The sequence below is a fragment of the Pongo abelii genome, chromosome 1 (assembly GCF_028885655.2).
Source record: "Pongo abelii isolate AG06213 chromosome 1, NHGRI_mPonAbe1-v2.0_pri, whole genome shotgun sequence".
Classification (NCBI taxonomy): Eukaryota; Metazoa; Chordata; class Mammalia; order Primates; family Hominidae; genus Pongo; species Pongo abelii.
Genome location: NC_071985.2, coordinates 92,747,806 through 92,769,894, shown reverse-complemented (window position 1 = coordinate 92,769,894; position 22,089 = coordinate 92,747,806). Strand labels below are relative to the sequence as shown.

The window sequence follows — 22,089 nt, the reverse complement described above, 5'->3', positions numbered from 1 at the left end:
TGGTGATATTGCAGGTTCAGTTCCAGACCACCAAAATCAAGCAAATGCTGCAATAAAGCAAGTCACACAGATTTTTTGGTTTCCCAGTGCATATAAGTTATGTTTACACTCAACTCTGTGCACGTAAAGAAGAAAATCTGGAGGAAACAGCTAAATTCCTGGAAACACACAATCTCCCAAGATTGAACCAGGAAGAAACAGAAACCCTTGCTAGACCAATATCAAGCACTGAAGTTGAATTAGTAATAAAAAACTTACCAACCAACACGAAAGCCCTAGATCAGATGGATTCACAGCTGAATTCTACCAGATGTACAAAGAATAACTGGTACCAATCCTGCTGAAACTATGCCAAAAAATCAAGGAGGAAGGGCTCCTGCCTAACTCATTCTATGAAGCCAGCATCAGCCTGATACAAATATTCTGGCAGAGACACAGTGGAAAAGAAAATTTCAGGCCAATATTCCCAATTAACATATTTGCAAAAATTCTCAATGAAATATTAGCAAACTGTATCCAGCAGCACATAAATAAGTTAATACACCATTATCAAGTCCTGTTCTCATCACCTTACAGTAGATGAAGGTGAGACCTTGTATCTCTTATTCATTCTTCCCTCAAATCTTTACACACAGATTGCTGAAGAGAAGGTAGCAGAAATAATTTCTTTGCACAGTGTCGGGATGTTCAATGAATATTAACAGGTAAAAGAAGATATTGGAGAAGAAACATGATCAGAACAAAAATGATGACAGGAGGTGCCTCCTGAAGCACTTTCTGGCTGTGGCAGGTGATAAGCCTTAAGCATTTTCATAACGTTTTATGGCAAGTCTTAATGATGCCCCATCCTTGTTGTTGATCTTCCCTTCTGATTCCTCCAAGTGTTATGATTTCTTCACAGAAGAGTAGATGACTTGGGAGTCCTGGGAGAGACATACAGGAATAAAGACCGAACTGATCAAGAAAATAAATAGGGGGGAGGAAGGAAAGATGAAGAACTTCCAAGGAGTCTAGCTCACCTTTTTCTCCAGAAGTGTCCTGATGTTTGCTGTTAAGGAAAAAGTAATAGTTCTGAGCTCTTGCATTCTTACTTAGGGCTCACTGCCAGACTTTATGCCCCAGGGCATAGAACTACTATGCTTAGTATGTGGAATCCCATTTTCTCCTGTTCTGTAAAATCCTTTCTTAAAGTTGTTAATACTGAAGTCCTTCTAAGACTCTATCCATCTTCCAAGCCCTACACCAGCACTTACTAACAAAGCGCTTCCTTTCTCTAATGCAACTTCCCATAGGTCATTGTCTTTATAATTTTTTCCTCTTGACTTCTCTATTACAACATTCTGTCAGGGCTGTTTCCTGTTCTTTCTCATGTTCCTGAGATAACCAACCATGTGTGGTTCACCTCACTACATAGAAGGAAATTGGAGTAGAAGCATAGATAACAGAAGACAGACTCTGAATCACATAGTATTTTGAGTCTGGTTGCAGGAGCTGCTTAGTGATGTCTGCTTCTTTTCCCCTTTTTCCAGGTAGGCATAGTGGGATGACATCCCTTTCCTTCCCTTGAAGATTTACAGCTAGAGGGCTTGGAAAGTGACTGCACTCTTTTATTCTGCTAGGCTGTTCAGATAGAGAAAGGGAATGATAGGGTAATCAACTCCCTATAGGAAGTTGAAGGGGCAAATCTAAGTAAGGCAGACAGAGGACCCACCTTCAGAGGCTCAGAGGAGAGTAGCTAGATGACCACTGACCAGGAAATCAGCCAAGCTGTCAACAGCCACTGGCTCCATCAGAGGCAACCAGGAGCACAGAACAAAGGACAGCTTTTAGGGTTGTTGGTATAAGGGTTGTAGTTTTAAGGGCACTGGAGCAGAAGCTTAAAGGACACTCCTCTGCACTGCTGCAGAACTCAGCAGTTCCTGCAAAGCTACATGTTGAAGTGAAAATTCTCTAGGTCATGTTGATTTATTCAGTTATTCCTCCCATCCCATATGAAGACTACAGATCCTTCAAAAGAGACACTTTAATGACCCTGTTCACCTGAGACAATTCCTCTTGGACTTTAGACATGCTCACTCTTGCTTGATTTCCTTCTTTTGGCTTGAATCTTAGATTCTCCCTGACTATCTAACCCCATTCAAATGAAGACTCATTAGACCATCTCCCTATTTTTTTTTTTTTTCTTTGCTTTATTCACAAGAGCCTACCTCCAGGTGTCTCTTGCTCCCTCCTGGATCAACAGATTTCCTATCAAGGGCAAGTGATGTATTAAAGCCTCTATTGCTGGCCGGGTGCAGTGGCTCACACCTGTAATCCCAGCACTTTGGGAGGCTGAGGCGGGTGGATCGCTTGGGGTCAAGAGTTTGAATCCAACCTGGCCAACATGGTGAAACCCTGTCTCTACTAAAAATACAAAAATTAGCTGGGCATGGTGGCACATGCCTGTCATCCCAGCTACTCAGGAGTCTGAGAGAGGAAAATCAAGCAATTTTCCTGTATCAGCTCACAGGCAGAGATTGCAGTGAGCTGACATTGCACCACTGCACTCCAGCCTGGGCAACAGAGCAAGACTCCTCAAAAATAGATAGATAGATAAATAAATAAATAAATAAAGCCCCTATTGCATACAATGCATCACTTTCCTGTGAATATGCATCTGACAAGAACCACTTTGCAGTTTCTCACCTGAGCCTTCTGGCTGCTGGATGCTCCAGACCTGAGAATAAACCACATCCACATCTACAGAGCCCACTGCGGGGAGAAGACAAGAGTTCACAGATGTTGGTGGCCAAGGGTTCACACTTCATACACATCTTCCCAGTCCCTGGCTTAATGATTATATCCTTCCTCTCAACCCCAACATGATTCCCAGAGAGTCATTTATTTATTGGGAATGGCTGGGCCTTGGGGGTTGGGGTGGCTACACCACCCACCTAATGGTCTCTGCTCCTGTCTCCTCTTTCTTTTCTGCCTCAGCCTCAGAGCCCCTCCCAGTGGAGACACTCACCATTGACATACACTGGCTGCAGCTCCTCCATGTCTGGGGTTGGGCTTGAATAGGTGAACTCTTGAGGATTTGACCTGGAAGTCCCTCTGTGAGAAGGTGAATTAACTGCATGATAGTCCCCAGGGCAGTGAGTGAGAACAGAGGGGAGACTGGCTGAGAAGAGAGCAGGTAGGAGCCCTGCAGCCATGGCTCTCTGCTTGGGTGATTTTATGGCCCTTTGTATAGACTATCTGCTTTGACACGGCCAAAACTTCTGTTCCTTATCTTTGGCTTTTTCAAAAGTTATAAATAAGACAATGATATTGCTCCAGAATCATTTTTTTTTATAAACTGTCATAAAACTTTGCCTGCCTTTTTCTCATTACTTTATCTCTCTCACTCCTTCTTGTACTCTGGACATATACTACATACCTATAGCACAGTATGTCCCTGGAGGAAATACACATTTTGTGTGTATGTTCATTCCTCTAAATATCTAACGAAAACTTAGTTATACATTATAGGTATTCAATAATCTTGAATATATGAATTTATATATTAATTTAAATGTATGTAATCCTATACAAGATAACACCAAGGGTCATGTGGACCACCTTAAGACAGTGCCCTGGTGGCATAAATGTAATGCAGTAGAAACAAGAGTAAGTATTATAGAAAGATACCATATTAATTACATAGCATCAGTCTCAACGTACAAGCAGAGTACAGTAGGTATTTAAAATTGAATGAAGGAGACCTCTAGAATTAAAATTTTTACTAGGAAGAGTTCTCACCTGGGTTCATTAGTGGCAGAACTTTCTCCTGAAATGCAAATAAAACAAAATTCATTTCAGAGAAAGAAGCTTTATCTCTTAAAATTTTGACATGATTTAACTACGTATAATCAGTTGATAAGACATAGGATATAGAAGAGTAATCCAATTGTATTTCATCTAAATGGCTACTTATTTATTCCAACACAACTAGTTGTTAGTAAAATAATTCATTCTTTTTTTCCCACTGATTTAAAATGCCACTTCAAATGGCAAACCTTTCATGCACTGGTAACTGTTTCTTGATTTTCTATTCTGTTCTATTGTCTCTTTGTCTATTCATGTACCTGTACAATGTTGTTTTAACTATCCTAATGTATAACATATTTTAACCATTGATGACTAATTTTATTTTATTGCTCTTCTGTATTAGATTTTATGCAGCCATTCTTAATTTTTAAATGTTTGATATTTGCAACACTTAGTCTTTAGGAGTGATCTTGGGACTAAGCTGGATATTGACATTTGTAAGGCAAACTAGGCCATCTCTTGCACCATTTTGCTTTGTGGAGAGATGTAAAACAAGAAACACAGCATATTAACATAGATGTATCAGCTGTGTCTTTAAAGAGAATCCGCATAGTGATCCAGGAGATATTTTCTAGTCCTCCAATTAATACCTCAGGAAACAATGCCACATAGATGTATATAGAGGCCATCCTAGCTCAAAAGCTTCATGCTTCATAGAAATCAGTATCGCTTGTAACACCCATGAGTGTATGCATGTAGCTTCCAGAGGTCACCACTACAAGAGACATGCTAAAATTTCAAGAGTTACATTGCACTTGGGGATACCCCTGTTGTGCTTCCCATCAGGCTTATATAATCGTGGTCAAAGTCCTCCCAGTTTAGATGCAGTTTGCCAATCATGGAAAATACTGCTAGTAGCTCAGCCAATATTTCAACTTCATTAGGCTTTACAGAAAACAGTGCTAGAAAATTAACTTTGATTTAGTTTGCCAAGGAGAAGGTAAAACTTCTTTATAATTAGCTTGTTTAGTCTTCAAGGAAAGGAACGACCTCAGAATTGTCTACCAAGCCAAACTGTCATTAAAGCATAAGTCAGGGGCAGTCGGTCTTATTCAAACATGTATTAAATTAGTGTATATGTTTCCAGCAATTCCTTCTTAAAGAAATTATTTTAAAATGGACTCCAAAAATAGTTCTACTATCTGAGCACTTTTGAATAATAACAAAATCTGATGATACATTGGTTTACAAAGAAAACCTCCAAAATATTCCAAAAATCGACATGGTACAAATAATATTTCTTGATCGTAATGGAACTGGTAATTCATAACAAAACTATGAAAAAATTCACATATGTCTATAATTTGTCAATTTAAAGGAAACAAGTCATAAGCAACTGAATACATATACAAATAATAAGAAAAAAAGGAAGACTAAATATCCAATTTGTTCAAAAGAATAAAACTAACAAAAATAGAAGGCAATAGCTAACAAAGATAAAAGCAGAATTCTAGAATTAGAAAGAAATATTGGTAGATCAAATAATAAATTCTAAGAGTTTTACCATATGGGAGATAGAGGCACTATCTTTCTAGATGATTACATTTCAAAGGGATGGCTCCCAAGTCTTAGAGATAGACATTTCTGGGTTGTAAAACTGGCAAGAGGCTAAGAGAAGATTTATATCTCAAAGAGGCAGAGAAAGAATTTACAATTGCAAGTTTTCTAAAGTAAATGCTCTAAGAAAAGGGAGATGAGGAGCCTATAGTCAATCAGAGGACAATATTAAGGCCAGCTTGGTGTGTGGAGGAGTGTCCTGTGTGGACACATGCCTGAGGAATCTTAAGGAGCTTTGAAAAGCAGATAAAGGAACATTCACTTCAGGGGAGATATGGTCATCTGCCTGAGGCAGGAGCTGCATATTTACAGGTGGGTGCAATGGTGTGCAAGTGTTTCTTGTGGATGGATCTGAGCCCTGTGGAAGAGAGGCATAGCTTGAAGCCATCTCAAGCTATGGTATAGCTTTGGTATAGGGTTCCAAAATAAGGGTGGAGGGGAAGAGGAAGAAGTCTTTAGATTCTTAGAAACTGAAGAGAGATGTTAAGTGCTCAGCTGGAGAAAAACGAATCACCTGCATCACAAGATGCAGTTAGGTAATGTTAATAGTTGAGGGGCTCTGGAGAATCCAGAAACACACCCCCAAAATAGGAGCTGATTTTCTCAACCCAGCAAACCAGGAGAGTCAGCTTTTTTGGAGCCAGAGGAAATAAATGCCAACCATGGGGGTTTCAAAAACAGAAGCAAGTTGAGGAAAGAGAGAAACATCTGGCCAGAACCCTTTCCATATTGCGGAAGGCTGGCCTGAAGAGGGTCTGAGCTGAGTGGGTGGGAGGTGAGCACTTTAACTTTGAGATTCAGAAAGCTGCTTAATGAACAAGCACTCTTTGGAGAAACTATGTTTTTGTTGTTGTTTGCCTAAAATTATATAGAAGTGATATGGTGTGGCTGTGTCCCCACCCAAATCTCATCTGGAATTCCCACATGTTGTGGGAGGTACCCAGTGGGAGGTAACTGAATCATGGGAGCAAGTCTTTCCTGTGCTGTTCTCGTGATAGTGAATAAGACTCACAAGATCTGATGGTTTTAAAAAGAGGAGTTTCCCTGCACAAGCTTATCTCTTTGCCTGCCGCCATCCACATAAGATGTGACTTGCTCCTCCTGGTTTTCTGCCATGACTGTGAGGTTTCCCCAGCCATGTGGAACTATAAGTCCAATTAAACCTCTTTCTTTTGTAAATTGCCCTGTCTCAGGTATGTCTTTATTAGCAGCATGAAAACCGACTAATACAAGGAGTAAGTGGATAGACTATGGGCCTGCCTGCAATTTCAACCAGAGTCAGGGAAAATATAATCCTCTAAGACTGAGTGTGAATGGGCAGTAGGAAGAGGAAGATAAAAAATTAAATTTTATGGTTGCACTCTAAGAGTACCCTTGTTCAATGAATCAGTTATCATAGCAAAAATTAATCAATATCTCAGGAGTAAACTTAGCAAGAAATGGTGAAAGCCTATATAAGTAAAATTCTAAAATACTATGACTCAAAATTTACCAAAAGTAGACATACTATTGGATAGAAACATTTCTCATTATAAAGCTGTCAATTCTTCCATAATTAATCTCAAAATTCAAGAGAATCCTAACAAAAATACTTTCTTGAGAGACACTGGTTATATTGTTTGTGGGGAAAATAAATAAGCAATAATATCCAGAAAAGTTCTGTAAGAATAACATAGTCATGATGGGAACAATCTTGATGCAAGAAAAAAATGTATTGTTATAAAGCGAAGGCATACAAGTCACACACACAAACACACGTATTCACATACTGACATACACACAAACAGAATAAGGCATCAAAGTTAGAGCTGAATAGTATCAGATATTTAGCATAGCTGAACTGCTTTTATCCATAACATTTCTGTCGCCGTGTGTGTGGGGTTTTTCTTCCCCATACCAGTCAATTTTCCAACTCTTAGGACATTAATTACAATTAAACTCAGTTCTGACACTACTCAGAGTTAGTGCAGACCCCACAGGTAAAGGGGTGTGTCCTGCAAAACTGCCCCCAACTCCAGATGCCAATAATATGTCATGGGCCTCGTATCCTTCTGACCAAATGGCTATAAATTGGGGATTCCCAGGACTCTTTCCTCAGTTTCAATAATTTGCTATATAGAACTCAAAGAAACACTTCAGTTACTCTTACCGGTTTATTACAAAGCATGTTATAAAAGATACAAATATACAACCAAATGAAAAAGTTTAGGTAAGACAATGTCTGGAAGTGTACTGAACACTGGAGTTTCTGTTCCCAAGGGAATGGGGTGCTCTACCCTCCCAGTACATTGATGTATTCACCAACTGGCAAGCTCGCCAAATCCCATTGTTTAGAATTTTTATAGCGGTCCCATTACATAGGTATGATTGATTAAATCATTGGCAATTGGTGGTTAGATGAATCTTCAGTCCCTTTCCTGTCCTCAGAGGTCCAGGAGTGGGGCTCGAAGTTCCAACCCTCTAATCACAAGGTTGGTGTTTCTGAAAACCAGCTCTCACATTGAAGCTATCCAGGAGCCCCTCTGTTGAAAGTCATCTCATTAGCATACCAAAGACACTCAACACTCAAGGAATTCTTAGAGTTTTAAGAGCTCAGGGGTCAGGAACTAGGGACAAAGACCAAATATATTAAATAATTTCTTCTTATATCACAATACCATAGGATATTATAAAGGCATCACTTTACTTAGAAAAGATAATTAAATAAATCACATAGAAATAATGAAATAGCTATCTGAAAAAAAAGATTAGATTTTAGTTCAGTACCTATTCAACAAGATTTCTGGATGTGTCACAGGTATTTGAACCAGAGCAACTCCATCTTGAATAGGAGTTGGGTAAAATGAGGCTGAAACCTACTGGGCCCCATTCCCAGACAGTTAGGCATTCTAAGTCACAGGATGAAATATAGGAGGTCAGCACAAGATACAGGTCATAAAGACCTTGCTGATCAAATTGGTTGCAGTAAAGAAGCCAGGAGAAACCCACCAAAACCAAGACAGAAACAAGAGTGACCTCTAGTTGCTCTCACTGCTACACTCCCACCAGTGGCATGATGGTTTACAAATGCCATGGCAATATCAGGAAGTTATCCAATATGGTCTAAAAAGGGGAGGCATGAATAATCCACCCCTTGTTTAGCATGTCATCAAGAAATAACCATAAAAATGGGCAACAAGCAACCCTTGGGGCTACTCTGCCTATGGAATAGCCATTCTTTTATTCCTTTACTTTCTTAATAAACTTGCTTTCACTGTACTGTATGGACTTGCCCTGAATTTTTTCTTACTTGAGATTCAAGAACCCTCTCTTGGGATCTGGATCCAGACCCCTTTCCAGTAACAGATGGATCAAAAATTTAAGCATAAATATAAAGTGATACAATTCTAGAAGAAAATATGGGCCTGGCACAGTAGCTCACACCTGTAATCCCAGTACTTAGAGAGGCCAAGACTGGTAGATCAAGACTGGTAGATCACTTGAGCTCAAGAGTTCGAGACCAGCCTGGGCAACATAGAGAAGTCCCATCTCTATAAAAAACACAAAAATTAGCCAGTCACGGTGGTGCATGCCTGTGGTCCTAGCTACTCAGGAGGCTGAGGTAGGAGTATCACTTGAGTCCAGCAGGTTGAGGTTGCAGTGATCCGAGATCGCACCACTGCACTCTAGCATAGGTGACAGAGCGAGACCCTGTCTCAAAAAAAAAAAAAAAAAAAAAGAAAAAAGAAAAAAGAAAAAAAGGAGAACTTTTTTATCATCTAAGAACGGGGAAGACCTTCCAAAATAGGTTACCAAACCTAGAACCCATAAAAGAAGATACTGATAGGTTAGACCACATAAAAATAATTATTTTTATAGTAAGAATTTCAATATGAAAGGCAATGCAAACTGCAGACTGGGGACCCTTTTCACTATTCATACCTCAGACAAAGAGCTAATATATTTAGTATAAACAGATCTTCTACCAATCACTAAGAATGAGATTAAAAAACCCAATGTAAAATGATGAAACTATGTGAACAAAGAGCTCACCATAAACAGAAACATAAATCAAAACTACAGGGCAGTAATGTTTCTCAATTGAGAAACAGGCAAAAAAATCAAAATTTACAATACTTTGTGTGGCTGGTGTGTCATAAACAAGCATGTTTATGACATGTCCTTACAGGAGTATAATTTTGTACAACTATGAGTAATCCTTGACAATATCTATCAAATTAGAAAGGTATCTAATTTGAATATAGAAATTTTATGTATAAGAATTAATTCCACAGGCATACTGTACATGTAAGAAATGACATCTAAAGGAAAAATTGTTGTAGCATTGTGTGTCATGGAAAACAACTTGAGATCATCTAAATCTCCATCAATAGGTAATCATTAACATTAAGATAACTATTGCAAATCCATGAATAGAATGCTTTGCAACCATTAAAAAGATGTTACAGTTCTATGCATATTTATATCAAACAGTTCTCAAATAATATTCATAGAAAAGTGAAGTGTAGCACATAGTATGTTATTATTTGTGTGAAAATAAAGAATATGTATGTATACAATGACATCATGTAAGTCTAAAATATCTCTGGAAAAATAAATGAGATATTGCTAAGAGTGGGAGCCTCTGAGGAAGGGAACCAAGAGATCCAGGAACAGGTGTGAGAGAAAGGATTACTTTTTACTGTCATATTCTCTGATATTGTTTGAATGTTTTACCAGATGTATTTGTAACATATTTATTCAGTTATTTATTTTAAAGAAAAAATAAAAGATATTGGGCCACTCTGAAAGGGGCTATGTTAATAGTTTATTTTAGGTAGACATAGAGGTATCATGGTCCTTATGATAAGAGATTAGCCAATGAAAGAAAGCATTGCTTTCATTAGGCAACAGCCACTGCCTTGTCCTTATATTTCTATGCTGTGCAAACCTCAAAAGTTAATGATTTAGGGTATGGTTAATTTATGTAGGGGTCCGAGGAGCTTCATGGAAGGAAAGGGATCAAGACGCTGACTTTCTTTAGTTATTAGATCATCTTTTGATAAATTGAGGTGATCCCAATTAAGTCATCTACTTGAAAGAAAGAATTGTCTTAAATGAAACTCATCATGAAATAAATTGCCAGTTTGGGATATCTGGCCGGGCATGGTGACTCATGCCTGTAGTCCCAGTGCTTTGGGAGGCCAAGGCAAGAAGACTGCTTGAGTCCAGGAGTTCAAGACTAGCCTCGGCAACATATAAAGTCATCTCCAGAAGTAATTAAAAAATTAGCAAGGCATGGTGGTGCATGCCTGCGGTCCCATCTACTTGGGAAATTGAGGCAAGAGGATCACCTGAGCTTGGGACATCAAGGCTGCAGTGAGCCATGATCATACCACTGCACTCTGGCCTGAGTAGCAGAGTGACACTTTGTCTTAAAAAAAAAAAAAAAAAAGGTTGGATATCTGAAGGTCAAAGCCATGACCTGAGATTGAAAACTTCTGAAGCGGCCTAATTTTGGAAGCAAATTTAGTAAAAAATAATTTTGTGTGGTTGTGTGTTTGTAAACTCAAAAATTATAGGAAGACAGTATGTGAGGCAATACATATGTTAATTAGTTCAATCTAGCAATTCCACAATGTATACTTATTTGAAAACATCATGCTGTACATAAATACATGCAATTTTTATCTGTCAATTAAAAATCAATTAAATTTTTTTAAAGTTACAAGAGTGGAAGTGCAGGTCAAAAACCATGTGGTAGATCCATGCAGTAAAGGCTCCCAATTTGTTTCTATCTTCTTATATACATTGTTTTGCAATGTGGCTCTGTCATTTGTCAGCAAAGAGGTAGATACTATTTCTCTACCACTTGCATTTGGTTATGACCATATGACTTACTTTTTGATCAATGGGACTTTTTGATCAATAACAAAAGTGACAAATTAGGAGGCTTATATTAGCACTTGTCCTTGCTTGGGCACATTTATAGACTGAATGTTTGTGTCCTGCCCAAATTCCATATATTGAAGTACTAATGCCAAATGTGATTATAGTTGGAAATGGAACCTTTATAGAAGTAATTAATTTTAAGTGAGATCATAAGGGTGGAGCCCTGATACAATAGGATTAGTGTTCTTATAAGAAGGGACGGGTTGAAGGGTACAGCAAACCACCATGGCACGTGTATATGTATGTAACAAACCTGCACGTTCTGCACATGTACCCCAGAACTTAAAGTATAATTAAAAGAAAAAAGAAGGAACAACAGAGAATTTGCTTTTTCTCTCTGCATGTACACAAGAAGAATTTGTGTGAGCACATAGCAAGATGGTAGCTGCCTGCAAGCTAAGAGAAGAGGCCTCAGAATGAAACTTATCTTGCTGGCATCTTAACCTTAAACTTCCCAGCCTTTAGAATTGTAAGAAAATTAATTTTAGGGACCGGGTGCGGTGGCTCACACCCGTAATCCCAGCACTTTGGGAGGCCAAGGCAGGTGAATCACGAGGTCAGGAGATCGAGACCATCCTGGCTAACACAGTGAAACCCCGTCTCTACCAAAAATACAAAAAATTAGCCAGGTGTGGTGGCGGGTGCCTGTAGTCCCAGCTACTGGGGAGGCTGAGGCAGAAAAATGGCATGAACCCAGGAGGCGGAGCTTGCAGTGAGCCTAGATGGTGCCACTGCACTCTAGCCTGGGTGACAGAGCGAGACTGCGTCTCAAAAAAAAAGAAAACTAGTTTTTGTTCTTTAAGCCACCCAATCTGTGGCATTTTATTGTGCTATCCCAAGAAGACCAACACAGACACCCTACACTGTCTTCATGGGAAAGAACAACTATTGTCTTTTGTAAGTATAAAACAGTTGAAGATGGGCTTGGTGTATCATGGCGTAGATCTGAGGTAACTTTCTCATTTTGTCGGTGAAGAAACAGAGCAGAGTTGGTTACCCAAATAGAGGGTGGCCATTTCACCCCTGAAAGAGCAGTGATGAGGCAGGAGGCTCTATAAAAGAATGAGGAACTGGCGAAGATATTTTGGGAATAAAGTAGCACAGAGGTGTGAAGAAGTGTAATATCAGACTTACTTAGATCATCTGTTTAAAAAATAAAACTTCCATTGAACTTGAGAATACTGGCTTGCACAAAAGGGAAAAAATACCTAGGAATACAACTAACCAACAAGGTGAAAGAACTCCACAGCAAGAATTACAAAACACTGCTGAAAGAAATCAGAGATGACACAAACAAATGAAAAAACATTCCATGCTTATGGATAGGAAAAATCAATGTTGTTAAAATGGCCACACTCTTCAAAGCTATTTACAGATCCAAGGCTATTCCTAGAAAACTACCAATGACATTGTTTACAAAATTAGAAAAAGAAATCTAAAATTCATTTGGAACCAAAAAAGAGCCCAAATAGCCAAAGCAATCCCAAGGAAAAAAAAAAAAAAAAAAAAAAACCAAGGTAGAAGGATAACACTATACAACTTCAAACTACATCACAAGGCTACAGTAACCAAAACAGCATAGTACTGCTACAAAAACTGACACACAGACCAATGGAATGGATTAGAGAACACAGAAATAAAGCCACACATCTACAACCATCCGATCTTCTACAAAGTTGATAAACACAAGTAATGGGGAAAGGACTCTGTATTTAATAAATGCTGTTGGAATAACTGGCTAACCATATGCAGAATATTGAAACTGGACCACTACCTTTCGCTATATACAAAAATCAGCTCAAGATGGATCAAATTCTTAAATGTAAAACCTAAAACTATAAAGATTTGATATGGTTTGGCTGTGTCCCCACCCAAATCTCATCTTGAATTGTAGTTCCCATAATCCCAACTTGTTGTGGGAGGGACCCAGTGGGAGGTAATTGAATCATGGGGCTGGTTACCCCCATGCTGTTCTCGTGATAGTGAGTTAGTTCTCATAAGATCTGATGGTTTTTTCCCCCTTTCCTTGGCACTTCTCTCTCCTGCTACCCTGTGAAGAAGGACATGCTTGCTTCCTCTTCTGTCATGATTGTAAGTTTCCTGAGGCCTTCCCAGTCATGTGGAACTGTGAATCAATTAAACCTCTTTCCTTTGTAAATTACCCAGTTTTGGGTATTTCTTTATAGCACTGTGAGAACAGACTAATACAAAACTCTACAAGAAAACCTAGGAAATACCATTCTGGACATTGGCCAAAGAAAAGACTTCATGATGAAGATGCCAAAAACAATTGCAATAAAAACAAAAAATTGACAAATGGGACCTAATTAAACTAAAGAGCTTCTTCACAACAAAAGAAACTAACAAAGTAAATAAACAATCTATAGAATGGAAGAAAATATTTGCAAACTGTGCATCCAAAAAAGGTTTAATATCTAGAATCTACTAGGAACTCAAACAAATCAATAAGCAAAAACCAAACAACCCTATTTAAAAATGGGCAAAGGACATGAACAGACACTTCTCCAAAAAAGACATATATGCAGCCAAAAATCATATGAAAAAATGTTCAATCCAGGACCAGATAGATTCACAGCCGAATTCTACCAGAGGTACAAGGAGGAACTGGTACCATTCCTTCTGAAACTGTTCCAATCAATAGAAAAAGAGAGAATCCTCCCTAACTCATTTTATGAGGCCAGCATCATCCTGGTACCAAAGCTGGGCAGAGACACAACCAAAAAAAGAGAATTTTAGACCAATATCCTTGATGAACATTGATGCAAAAATCCTCAATAAAATACTGGCAAACTGAATCCAGCAGCACATCAAAAAGCTTATCCACCATGATCAAGTGGGCTTCATCCCTGGGATGCAAGGCTGGTTCAATATACGCAAATCAATAAATGTAATCCAGCATATAAACAGAACCAAAGACAAAAACCACATGATTATCTCAATAGATGCAGAAAAGGCCTTTGACAAAATTCAACAACCCTTCATGCTAAAAACTCTCAATAAATTAGGTATTGATGGGTCGTATCTCAAAATAATAAGAGCTATCTATGACAAACCCACAGCCAATATCATACTGAATGGGCAAAAACTGGAAGCATTCCCTTTGAAAACTGGCACAAGACAGGGATGCCCTCTCTCACCACTCCTATTCAACATAGTGTTGGAAGTTCTGGCCAAGGCAATTAGGCAGGAGAAGGAAATAAAGGGTATTCAATTAGGAAAAGCAGAAGTCAAACTGTCCCTGTTTGCAGATGACATGATTGTATATCTAGAAAACCCCATTGTCTCAGTCCAAAATCTCCTTAAGCTGATAAGCAACTTCAGCAAAGTCTCAGGATACAAAATCAATGTACAAAAATCACAAGCATTCTTATACATCAATAACAGACAAACAGAGAGCCAAATCATGAGTGAACTCCCATTCACAATTGCTTCAAAGAGAATAAAATACTTAGGAATCCAACTTACAAGGGATGTGAAGGACCTCTTCAAGGAGAACTACAAACCACTGCTCAAGGAAATAAAAGAGGATACAAACAAATGGAAGAATATTCCATGCTCATGGGTAGGAAGAATCAATATCGTGAAAATGGCCATACTGCCCAAGGTAATTTATAGATTGAATGCCATCCCCATCAAGCTACCAATGAGTTTCTTCACAGAATTGGAAAAAACTATTTTAAAGTTCATATGGAACCAAAAAAGAGCCCGCATCACCAAGTAAATCTTAAGCCAAAAGAACAAAGCTGGAGGCATCATGCTACCTGACTTCAAACTATACTACAAGGCTACAGTAACCAAAACAGCATGGTACTGGTACCAAAACAGAGATATAGATCAATGGAACAGAACAGAGCCCTCAGAAATAACGCCGCATATCTACAACTATCTGATCTTTGAAAAATCTGAGAAAAACAAGCAATGGGGAAAGGATTCCCTATTTAATAAATGGTGCTGGGAAAAGTGGCTAGCCATTTGTAGAAAGCTGAAACCGGATCCCTTTCTTACACCTTATACAAAAATTAATTCGAGGTGGATTAAAGACTTACATGTTAGACCTAAAACCATAAAAACCCTAGAGGAAAACCTAGGCATTACCATTCAGGACATAGGCATGGGCAAGGACTTCATGTCTAAAACACCAAAAGCAATGGCAACAAAAGCCAAAACAGACAAATGGGATCTAATTAGACTAAAGAGCTTCTGCACAGCAAAAGAAACTACCATCAGAGTGAACAGGCAACCTACAAAATGGGAGAAAATTTTTTGCAACCTACTCATCAGACAAAGGGCTAATATCCAGAATCTACAATGAACTCAAACAAATTTACAAGAAAAAACAAACAACCCCATCAAAAGGTGGGCGAAGGACATGAACAGACACTTCTCAAAAGAAGACATTTATGCAGCCAAAAAACACATGAAAAAATGTGCACCATCACTGGCCATCAGAGAAATGCAAATCAAAACCACAATGAGATACCATCTCACACCAGTTAGAATGGCAATCATTAAAAAGTCAGGAAACAACAGGTGCTGGAGAGGATGTGGAGAAATAGGAACACTTTTACACTGTTGGTGGGACTGTAAACTAGTTCAACCATTGTGGAAGTCAGTGTGGCAATTCCTCAGGGATCTAGAACTAGAAATACCATTTGACCCAACCATCCCATTACTGGGTATATACCCAAAGGACTATAAATCATGCAGCTATAAAGACACATGCACATATATGTTTATTGTGGCACTATTCACAATAGCAAAGACTTGGAATCAACCCAAAGGTCCAACAATGATAGACTAGATTAAGAAAATGTGGCACATACACACCATGGAATACTATGCAGCCTTAAAAAAGGATGAGTTCATGTCCTTTGTAGGGACATGGATGAAATTGGAAATCATCATTCTCAGTAAACTATCGCAAGAACAAAAAACCAAACACCGCATATTCTCACTCATAGGTGGGAATTGAACAATGAGAACACACGGACACAGGAAGGGGAACATCACACTCTGGGGACTGTTGTGGGGTGGGGGGAGTGGGGAGGGATAGCTTTAGGAGATATACCCAATGCTAAATGATGAGTTAATGGGTGCAGCACACCAGCATGGCATATGTATACATAAGTAACTAACCTGCACATTGTGCACATGTACCCTAAAACTTAAAGTATAATAATAATAAAATAAAATAAATTAATAAAAAAAGAAAAAAATGTTCAATATCATTAATCATTAGGGAAATGTAAATCAAAACCCCAATTAGATACCATCTCACACCAGTTCGAATGACTATTAAAAAGTCAAAAAATGAGATGCTGGTGAGGTTGCAGAAAAAAGGGAACACTTAACACATTGTTGGTGGCAATGTAAATTAGTTCAGCCACTGTGGAAAACGGTCTGGAGATTTCTCAAAGAACTTAAAATAGAACTACCATTTGGCCAAGCAATTCCATTACTGGGTATATTCTGAAAGGAATATAAATCATGCTACTGTAAAGACACATGCATGCATATGTTCATTGTAGCACTATTCACAATAGTAAAGACATGGAATCAACCTAGATGCCCATCAACAGTATACCAGATAAAGAAAATGTGTTACATATACACTAAGGAATACTATGCAGCTATAAAAAAATGAGATTATGTCCTTTGCAGCAACATGGATGGAGCTGGAGACCATTATCCTAAGTGAATTAACACTGGAACAGAAAACCAAATATCACATGTTCTCACTGATATGTGAGAGCTAAATGTTGAGTACATATGAACACAAAGAAGAGTACAACAGACACTGGGACCTATTTGAGAGTGGAGGCAGGGAAGAGAGTGAGGATTGAAAAGCTACCTATTGGGGCCAGGTGTGGTGGCTCACTCACTCCTGTAATGCCAGCACTTTGCAAGGCCGAGGCGGGTGGATTACTTGAGGCCAGGAGTTCAAGATTAGCCTGGTCAACATGGTGAAATGCTATCTCTTCTAAAAAAAAAAAAAAATACAAAAATTAGCTGGGCGTCATGGCAGGCGCCTGTAATCTCAGCTACCCAGGAGGCTGAGGCAAGAAAATCGCTTGAACCCGGGAGGTGGAGGTTGCAGTGAGCCAAGATTGTTCACTGCACTCCATCTTGGCAGGCAGAGTGAGACTTCATCAATAAGAAAGAAAGAAAGAAAGAAAGAAAGAAAGAAAGAAAGAAAGAAACGAAGGAAGGAAGGAAGCAAGGAAGGAATGAAGGAAGGAAGGAGGGAAGGAAGGAAGGAAGGAAGGGCTGAAGGAAGGAAGGAGGGAAGGAAGGAAGGAAGGGCTGAAGGAAGGAAGGAGGGAAGGAAGGAAGGAAGGAAGGGCTGCCTATTTGGTATCATGCTGATTACCTGGGTGACAAAATTATCTGTACACCAAACCTGCAAGACAACCAATTTACCTATGTAACAAACCTGCACATGTACCTCTTGAACCTAAAATAAACGTTGGAAGTAAAAAATAAAATAAAATACTGGCTTAAATGTTTACTATGTGGAAGAAAATTAATGAGTTCCAAAATTTATTTCACCTGTTGTAGTAGATAAGCGTAAGAAAGCATTTTACAAGAGCTTCAAAGCTATCACATTGAGATTCTGATGTGCCCCATGTTTGTCCTGTATTTGATAGGTTAAAATAAATAACACCTTACTGACATAGGTGAAACTTATGGGAGGACAATAGGTAAAGCCAAGAGGTGCAAGTTAGGTTTGAGGCTTAGTAGTCAGGCAGGTACAGGTTCTGGTCTGCCCTCTACTGGCTGAGTGAGCACAAAAAAAAAAAAAAACCACTTAAATTCCCCAAGATTGTTAGATATAGAAAACAGACACTTAGGCTGGGAGTGGTGGCTCACGCCTGTAATCCCATCACTTTGGGAGGCTGAGTCAGGCAGATCGCTTGAGCTCAGGAGTTCGAGACCAGCCTGGGCAACATTGTAAAACCCATCTTTACAAAAAAATTAGCTGGGTATGGTGACATGGGCCTGTAGTTTCAGCTACTCAGGAGACTGAGGTGGGAGGGTGGTTTGAGCCTGGGAGATCAAGACTGCAGTGAGCCAAGATTGTGCTACTGCACTCCAGCCTCGGCAACAGAGCAAGACCTTGTCTCCCCAAAAAGGCACACTTAAAAATAACTTTTGATAATTACAGATAATATATGTAAACCTGCCATATGTGGTTGACACAATAATTGGGTCATTGGTAATTTTTTTTGACTTGTGAAATATTAATAGGGCTCAGTATGACAAATCACTCTGACTTGTCTAAATTCTTGACAAATTAGAAATAATATGTTACAAAAACATATAGTCATGCTGAAAATGCCAAAAGACACGGCAGCTTAAGGAATATGTTGGTTGTAAAAGGTAGATGCCTTCAAACTTCCAGTAATGGTTAATGAATGCATTTGAACCAATCTTCTACTAAGGACAACTAGAAAAGCTGGGCAAAAGAGTTTTAAAGTCTGTTTATAAACACTGAAGTGGTAATAAGATAGTGAAGAATTGCTGAGAAAAGAGAGCAGAGAGGATCAGGGAGAGTGAGGATAAGCCCACCCAGCATGGTTTTGCCCTTCCCCTGACCATGCCAGAGCACACAGCCTGGGGGCCAGGGAATTACCCAGCCCAGTCCACCACGACAGCACCTAACACTCCTCCAGGGGACCTGAGGTTGGGCTTACCAATTCTGCCACTATCACCACAACTGATACCTGCCCACATGCACCATCCGCAGGTCTGGAGTCTGACCTGCCCAGCCTATCACAGCCACTACCAACACCAGTATCCATTGTTGGGGACTCAGAGGGTGGACCTGCCACTGCCACTGCCATTGCCCAAACCATGCTGGCTGCCCAGGGGCCTGAGAACCCTTTCACCTGCCTGGCCCAGCATAGCCACTTCAGGTATGTGATTAAGTCACTTGGAGGACCAAGAATTGGCACATTTTTGACTACTTTTAGAAAAGTATTCAAATTATTGGGGTCCCAGATGGCAAAGACAGAATGAAAAGGTTAGAAAACCTAATTAATAAAATAATAGATGAAAACTTCCAAAGTCTAGCAAGAGATTTGGACATCCAGACACAAAACCTCTGAGATCCCCAAGCACATACAATGCAAAAAGGTCTTTTCCATGGCACATTATAATAAAACAGTCTAAAGTCAAATACAAAGACAGAATTTTTTAAATGGCAAGGGAAAAGCTTCTAGTCACCTATAAAGAAAAACAAAACAAAACAAAACAAAAAATACACTCCAACCTTCCAGGTCTAGAGAGAATGATATGAAATATTCAAAGTGCTAAAGTAAACAAAGTGCCAGTGAAGGAAACTAAATCCAGCCAAATATCCTTCATAAATAAGGAGAAATAAAATCTTTCCCAGATAAGCAAAAGTTGATGAAGTTCATCACCACTATCCCAGCCCTGTAAGAAATGCTCAAGGGAGTCCTAAACCTGAAAGTGAAAGGACAATACTTACCATCATGAAAATGCATAGGTAAAGCCAGGAGGTGCAACAATGTTAGGTTTGAGGCTTGGTCATCAGGTACTGGCTGAGTAAGCATTGCAAACCACTTAAATTCCCCAAGATTGTTAGATGTAGAAAATACACACTAAGAGAAAAAACAACAAGGAATACACAAAACAACCAGACAACAATTAACAATATGACAGGAAGAAAACTTCACATATCAATAACAACCTTGAATGTAAATTGATTAAATTATTTACTTAAAATATATAGACGGGGTGCTGTGGTTCATGCCTGTAATCCCAGCACTTTGGGAGACCAGGGCATGAGATCATTTGAGGTCAGGAGTTCGAGACTAGCCTGGCCAACATGGTGAAACCCCATCTCTACTAAAAATACAAATAAATTAGCTGGGCATGGTGGCAGGTGCCTGTAATCCCAGCTACTCAGGAGGCTGAGGCAGGAGAATCTCTTGAACCCGAGAGATGGAATTTGCAGGGAGTCGAGAACACACCGTTGTGCTCCAGCCTGGGTGGCAAGAGTGAAAACTCGGTCTCAAAAACAAACAAACAAAGAAAAGATATATCTATAGACTGGCTGAATGGATATTAAAAATGTGACCCAACTCTGTGTTACCTATAAGAAATGTACTTTACCTGTAAAGACATATATAGACTGAAAGTAAAAGGATGGAAAAAGATAGTTCACACAAATAGAAACCAAAAATGAGCAGTAGCTATACTCATATCAGATAAAACAGACTAAGTCAAAAACAGTAGGCTGGGCACGGTGGCTCATGCCTGTAATCCCAGCACTTTGGGAGGCCAAGGCGGGCAGATCAGGAAGTCAAGAGACCGAGAACATCCTGGCCAACATGGTGAAACCCCGTCTCTACTGAAAATACAAAAAATTAGCTGGGCAGGGTGGCAGGCACCTATAATCCCAGCTACTCGGGAGGCTGAGGCAGGAGAATGGCGTGAACTCGGGAGGCTGAACTTGCAGTGAGCCGATATCGTGCCACTGCACTCCAGCCTGGGTGACAGTGCAAGACTCTGTCTCAAAAAAAAAAAAAAAAAAAAAAAAAAAAGCAAAAAATAGCTGGGCGTGGTGGCACGTGCCTGTAGTCCCAGCTACTTGGGAGGCTGAGGCAGGAGAATCACTTGAACCCAGGAGGGGGAGGTTGCAGTGAGCAGAGATTGCGCCACTGCACTCCAGCCTGGCGACAGAGCAAGAATCCGCCTCAAAATAATAAATAAATAAATAACAGTAAAAAAAAAAAAAAAAAAGACAAAAATAAAAGGATCAATCCAGCAAGAGAATATAGAGGATATATATGTACTCAACACTTGAGCACCCAAATTCATAAAGTAAATATTACTTAAATCAAAAATAGAGACAGACTTTGATACAATAATAGTGGGGTAATTCAACACTTCACTCTCAGCATTAGACAGATCATCTGAATAGTAGATCAACAAAGAAACATTGAAATTAAACTGTACTTTAAACCAAATAGCCTTAACAGGCATTTACAGAACATTTTGTACAACAACTACAGAATTCACATTTTTCTCACTTGTACATGGAACATTCTCCCAAATAGACCATATGTTAGGCCACAAAACAAGTCTCAACAAATTATTAAAATCAAAGTCATATCAAGTATCTTCTCAGACCACAAGGAAATGAAGCTGGAAATCAATACCAAGATAAATTTTGAAAACTGTACAAATAAGTGGAAATTAAACAACATGCTACTAAACAACCATTGGGTCAATGAAGAAATTAAGATGGAAATCAAAAATATTTGAAACAAATGAAAATTGAGACGTAACATACTAAAACCTGTGGGATACAGCAAAAGTAGTGCTAAGAGGAAAGTTTATAGCAATAAACACCTACATCAAAAAAGTAGAAAGAATTCAAATTAGCAATCTAATGAAGCACCTCAAGGAACTAGAAAACCAAGAACAAACTAAGTTAAAAATTAGCGAAAGGAAAGAAATGATAACGGTCAGAGCACAACTAAATTAAATAGAGACTAAAAAAAATACAAGGGATCAATAAAACAAAAGCTGGTCCTTTGAAAAGATAAACAAAATTGATAAACTGCTAGCTAGACTAACCAGGAAAAGAAGACCCAAATAAACATAATCAGAAATGAAAATGCAGACATTACAACTGATATCAAATAACAAAGATCATCAGAGATTATTACAAATAAACAGGAAAATCTACAGGAGATGGAT

At 39.0% G+C, this 22,089-nt stretch overlaps 1 protein-coding gene across 1 annotated transcript in view; it reads right to left on the bottom strand.

Moving 5' to 3' along the window:
• Nucleotides 1-776: 776 nt before the first annotated feature.
• LOC103891093 (Fc receptor-like protein 2) overlaps nucleotides 777-22,089 on the bottom strand; it is a 33,200-nt gene continuing 11,887 nt past the window's right edge. Inside the window, exons 8-12 of the mRNA XM_024234743.3 lie at nucleotides 3,781-3,808; nucleotides 3,008-3,093; nucleotides 2,686-2,751; nucleotides 1,020-1,048; nucleotides 777-923 (exon numbers count right to left, since the gene is read on the bottom strand). Coding sequence (XP_024090511.2) covers nucleotides 885-923; nucleotides 1,020-1,048; nucleotides 2,686-2,751; nucleotides 3,008-3,093; nucleotides 3,781-3,808 — 248 coding nt within the window. The 3' untranslated portion in view covers nucleotides 777-884. The remainder of the gene's footprint in view (nucleotides 924-1,019; nucleotides 1,049-2,685; nucleotides 2,752-3,007; nucleotides 3,094-3,780; nucleotides 3,809-22,089) is intronic.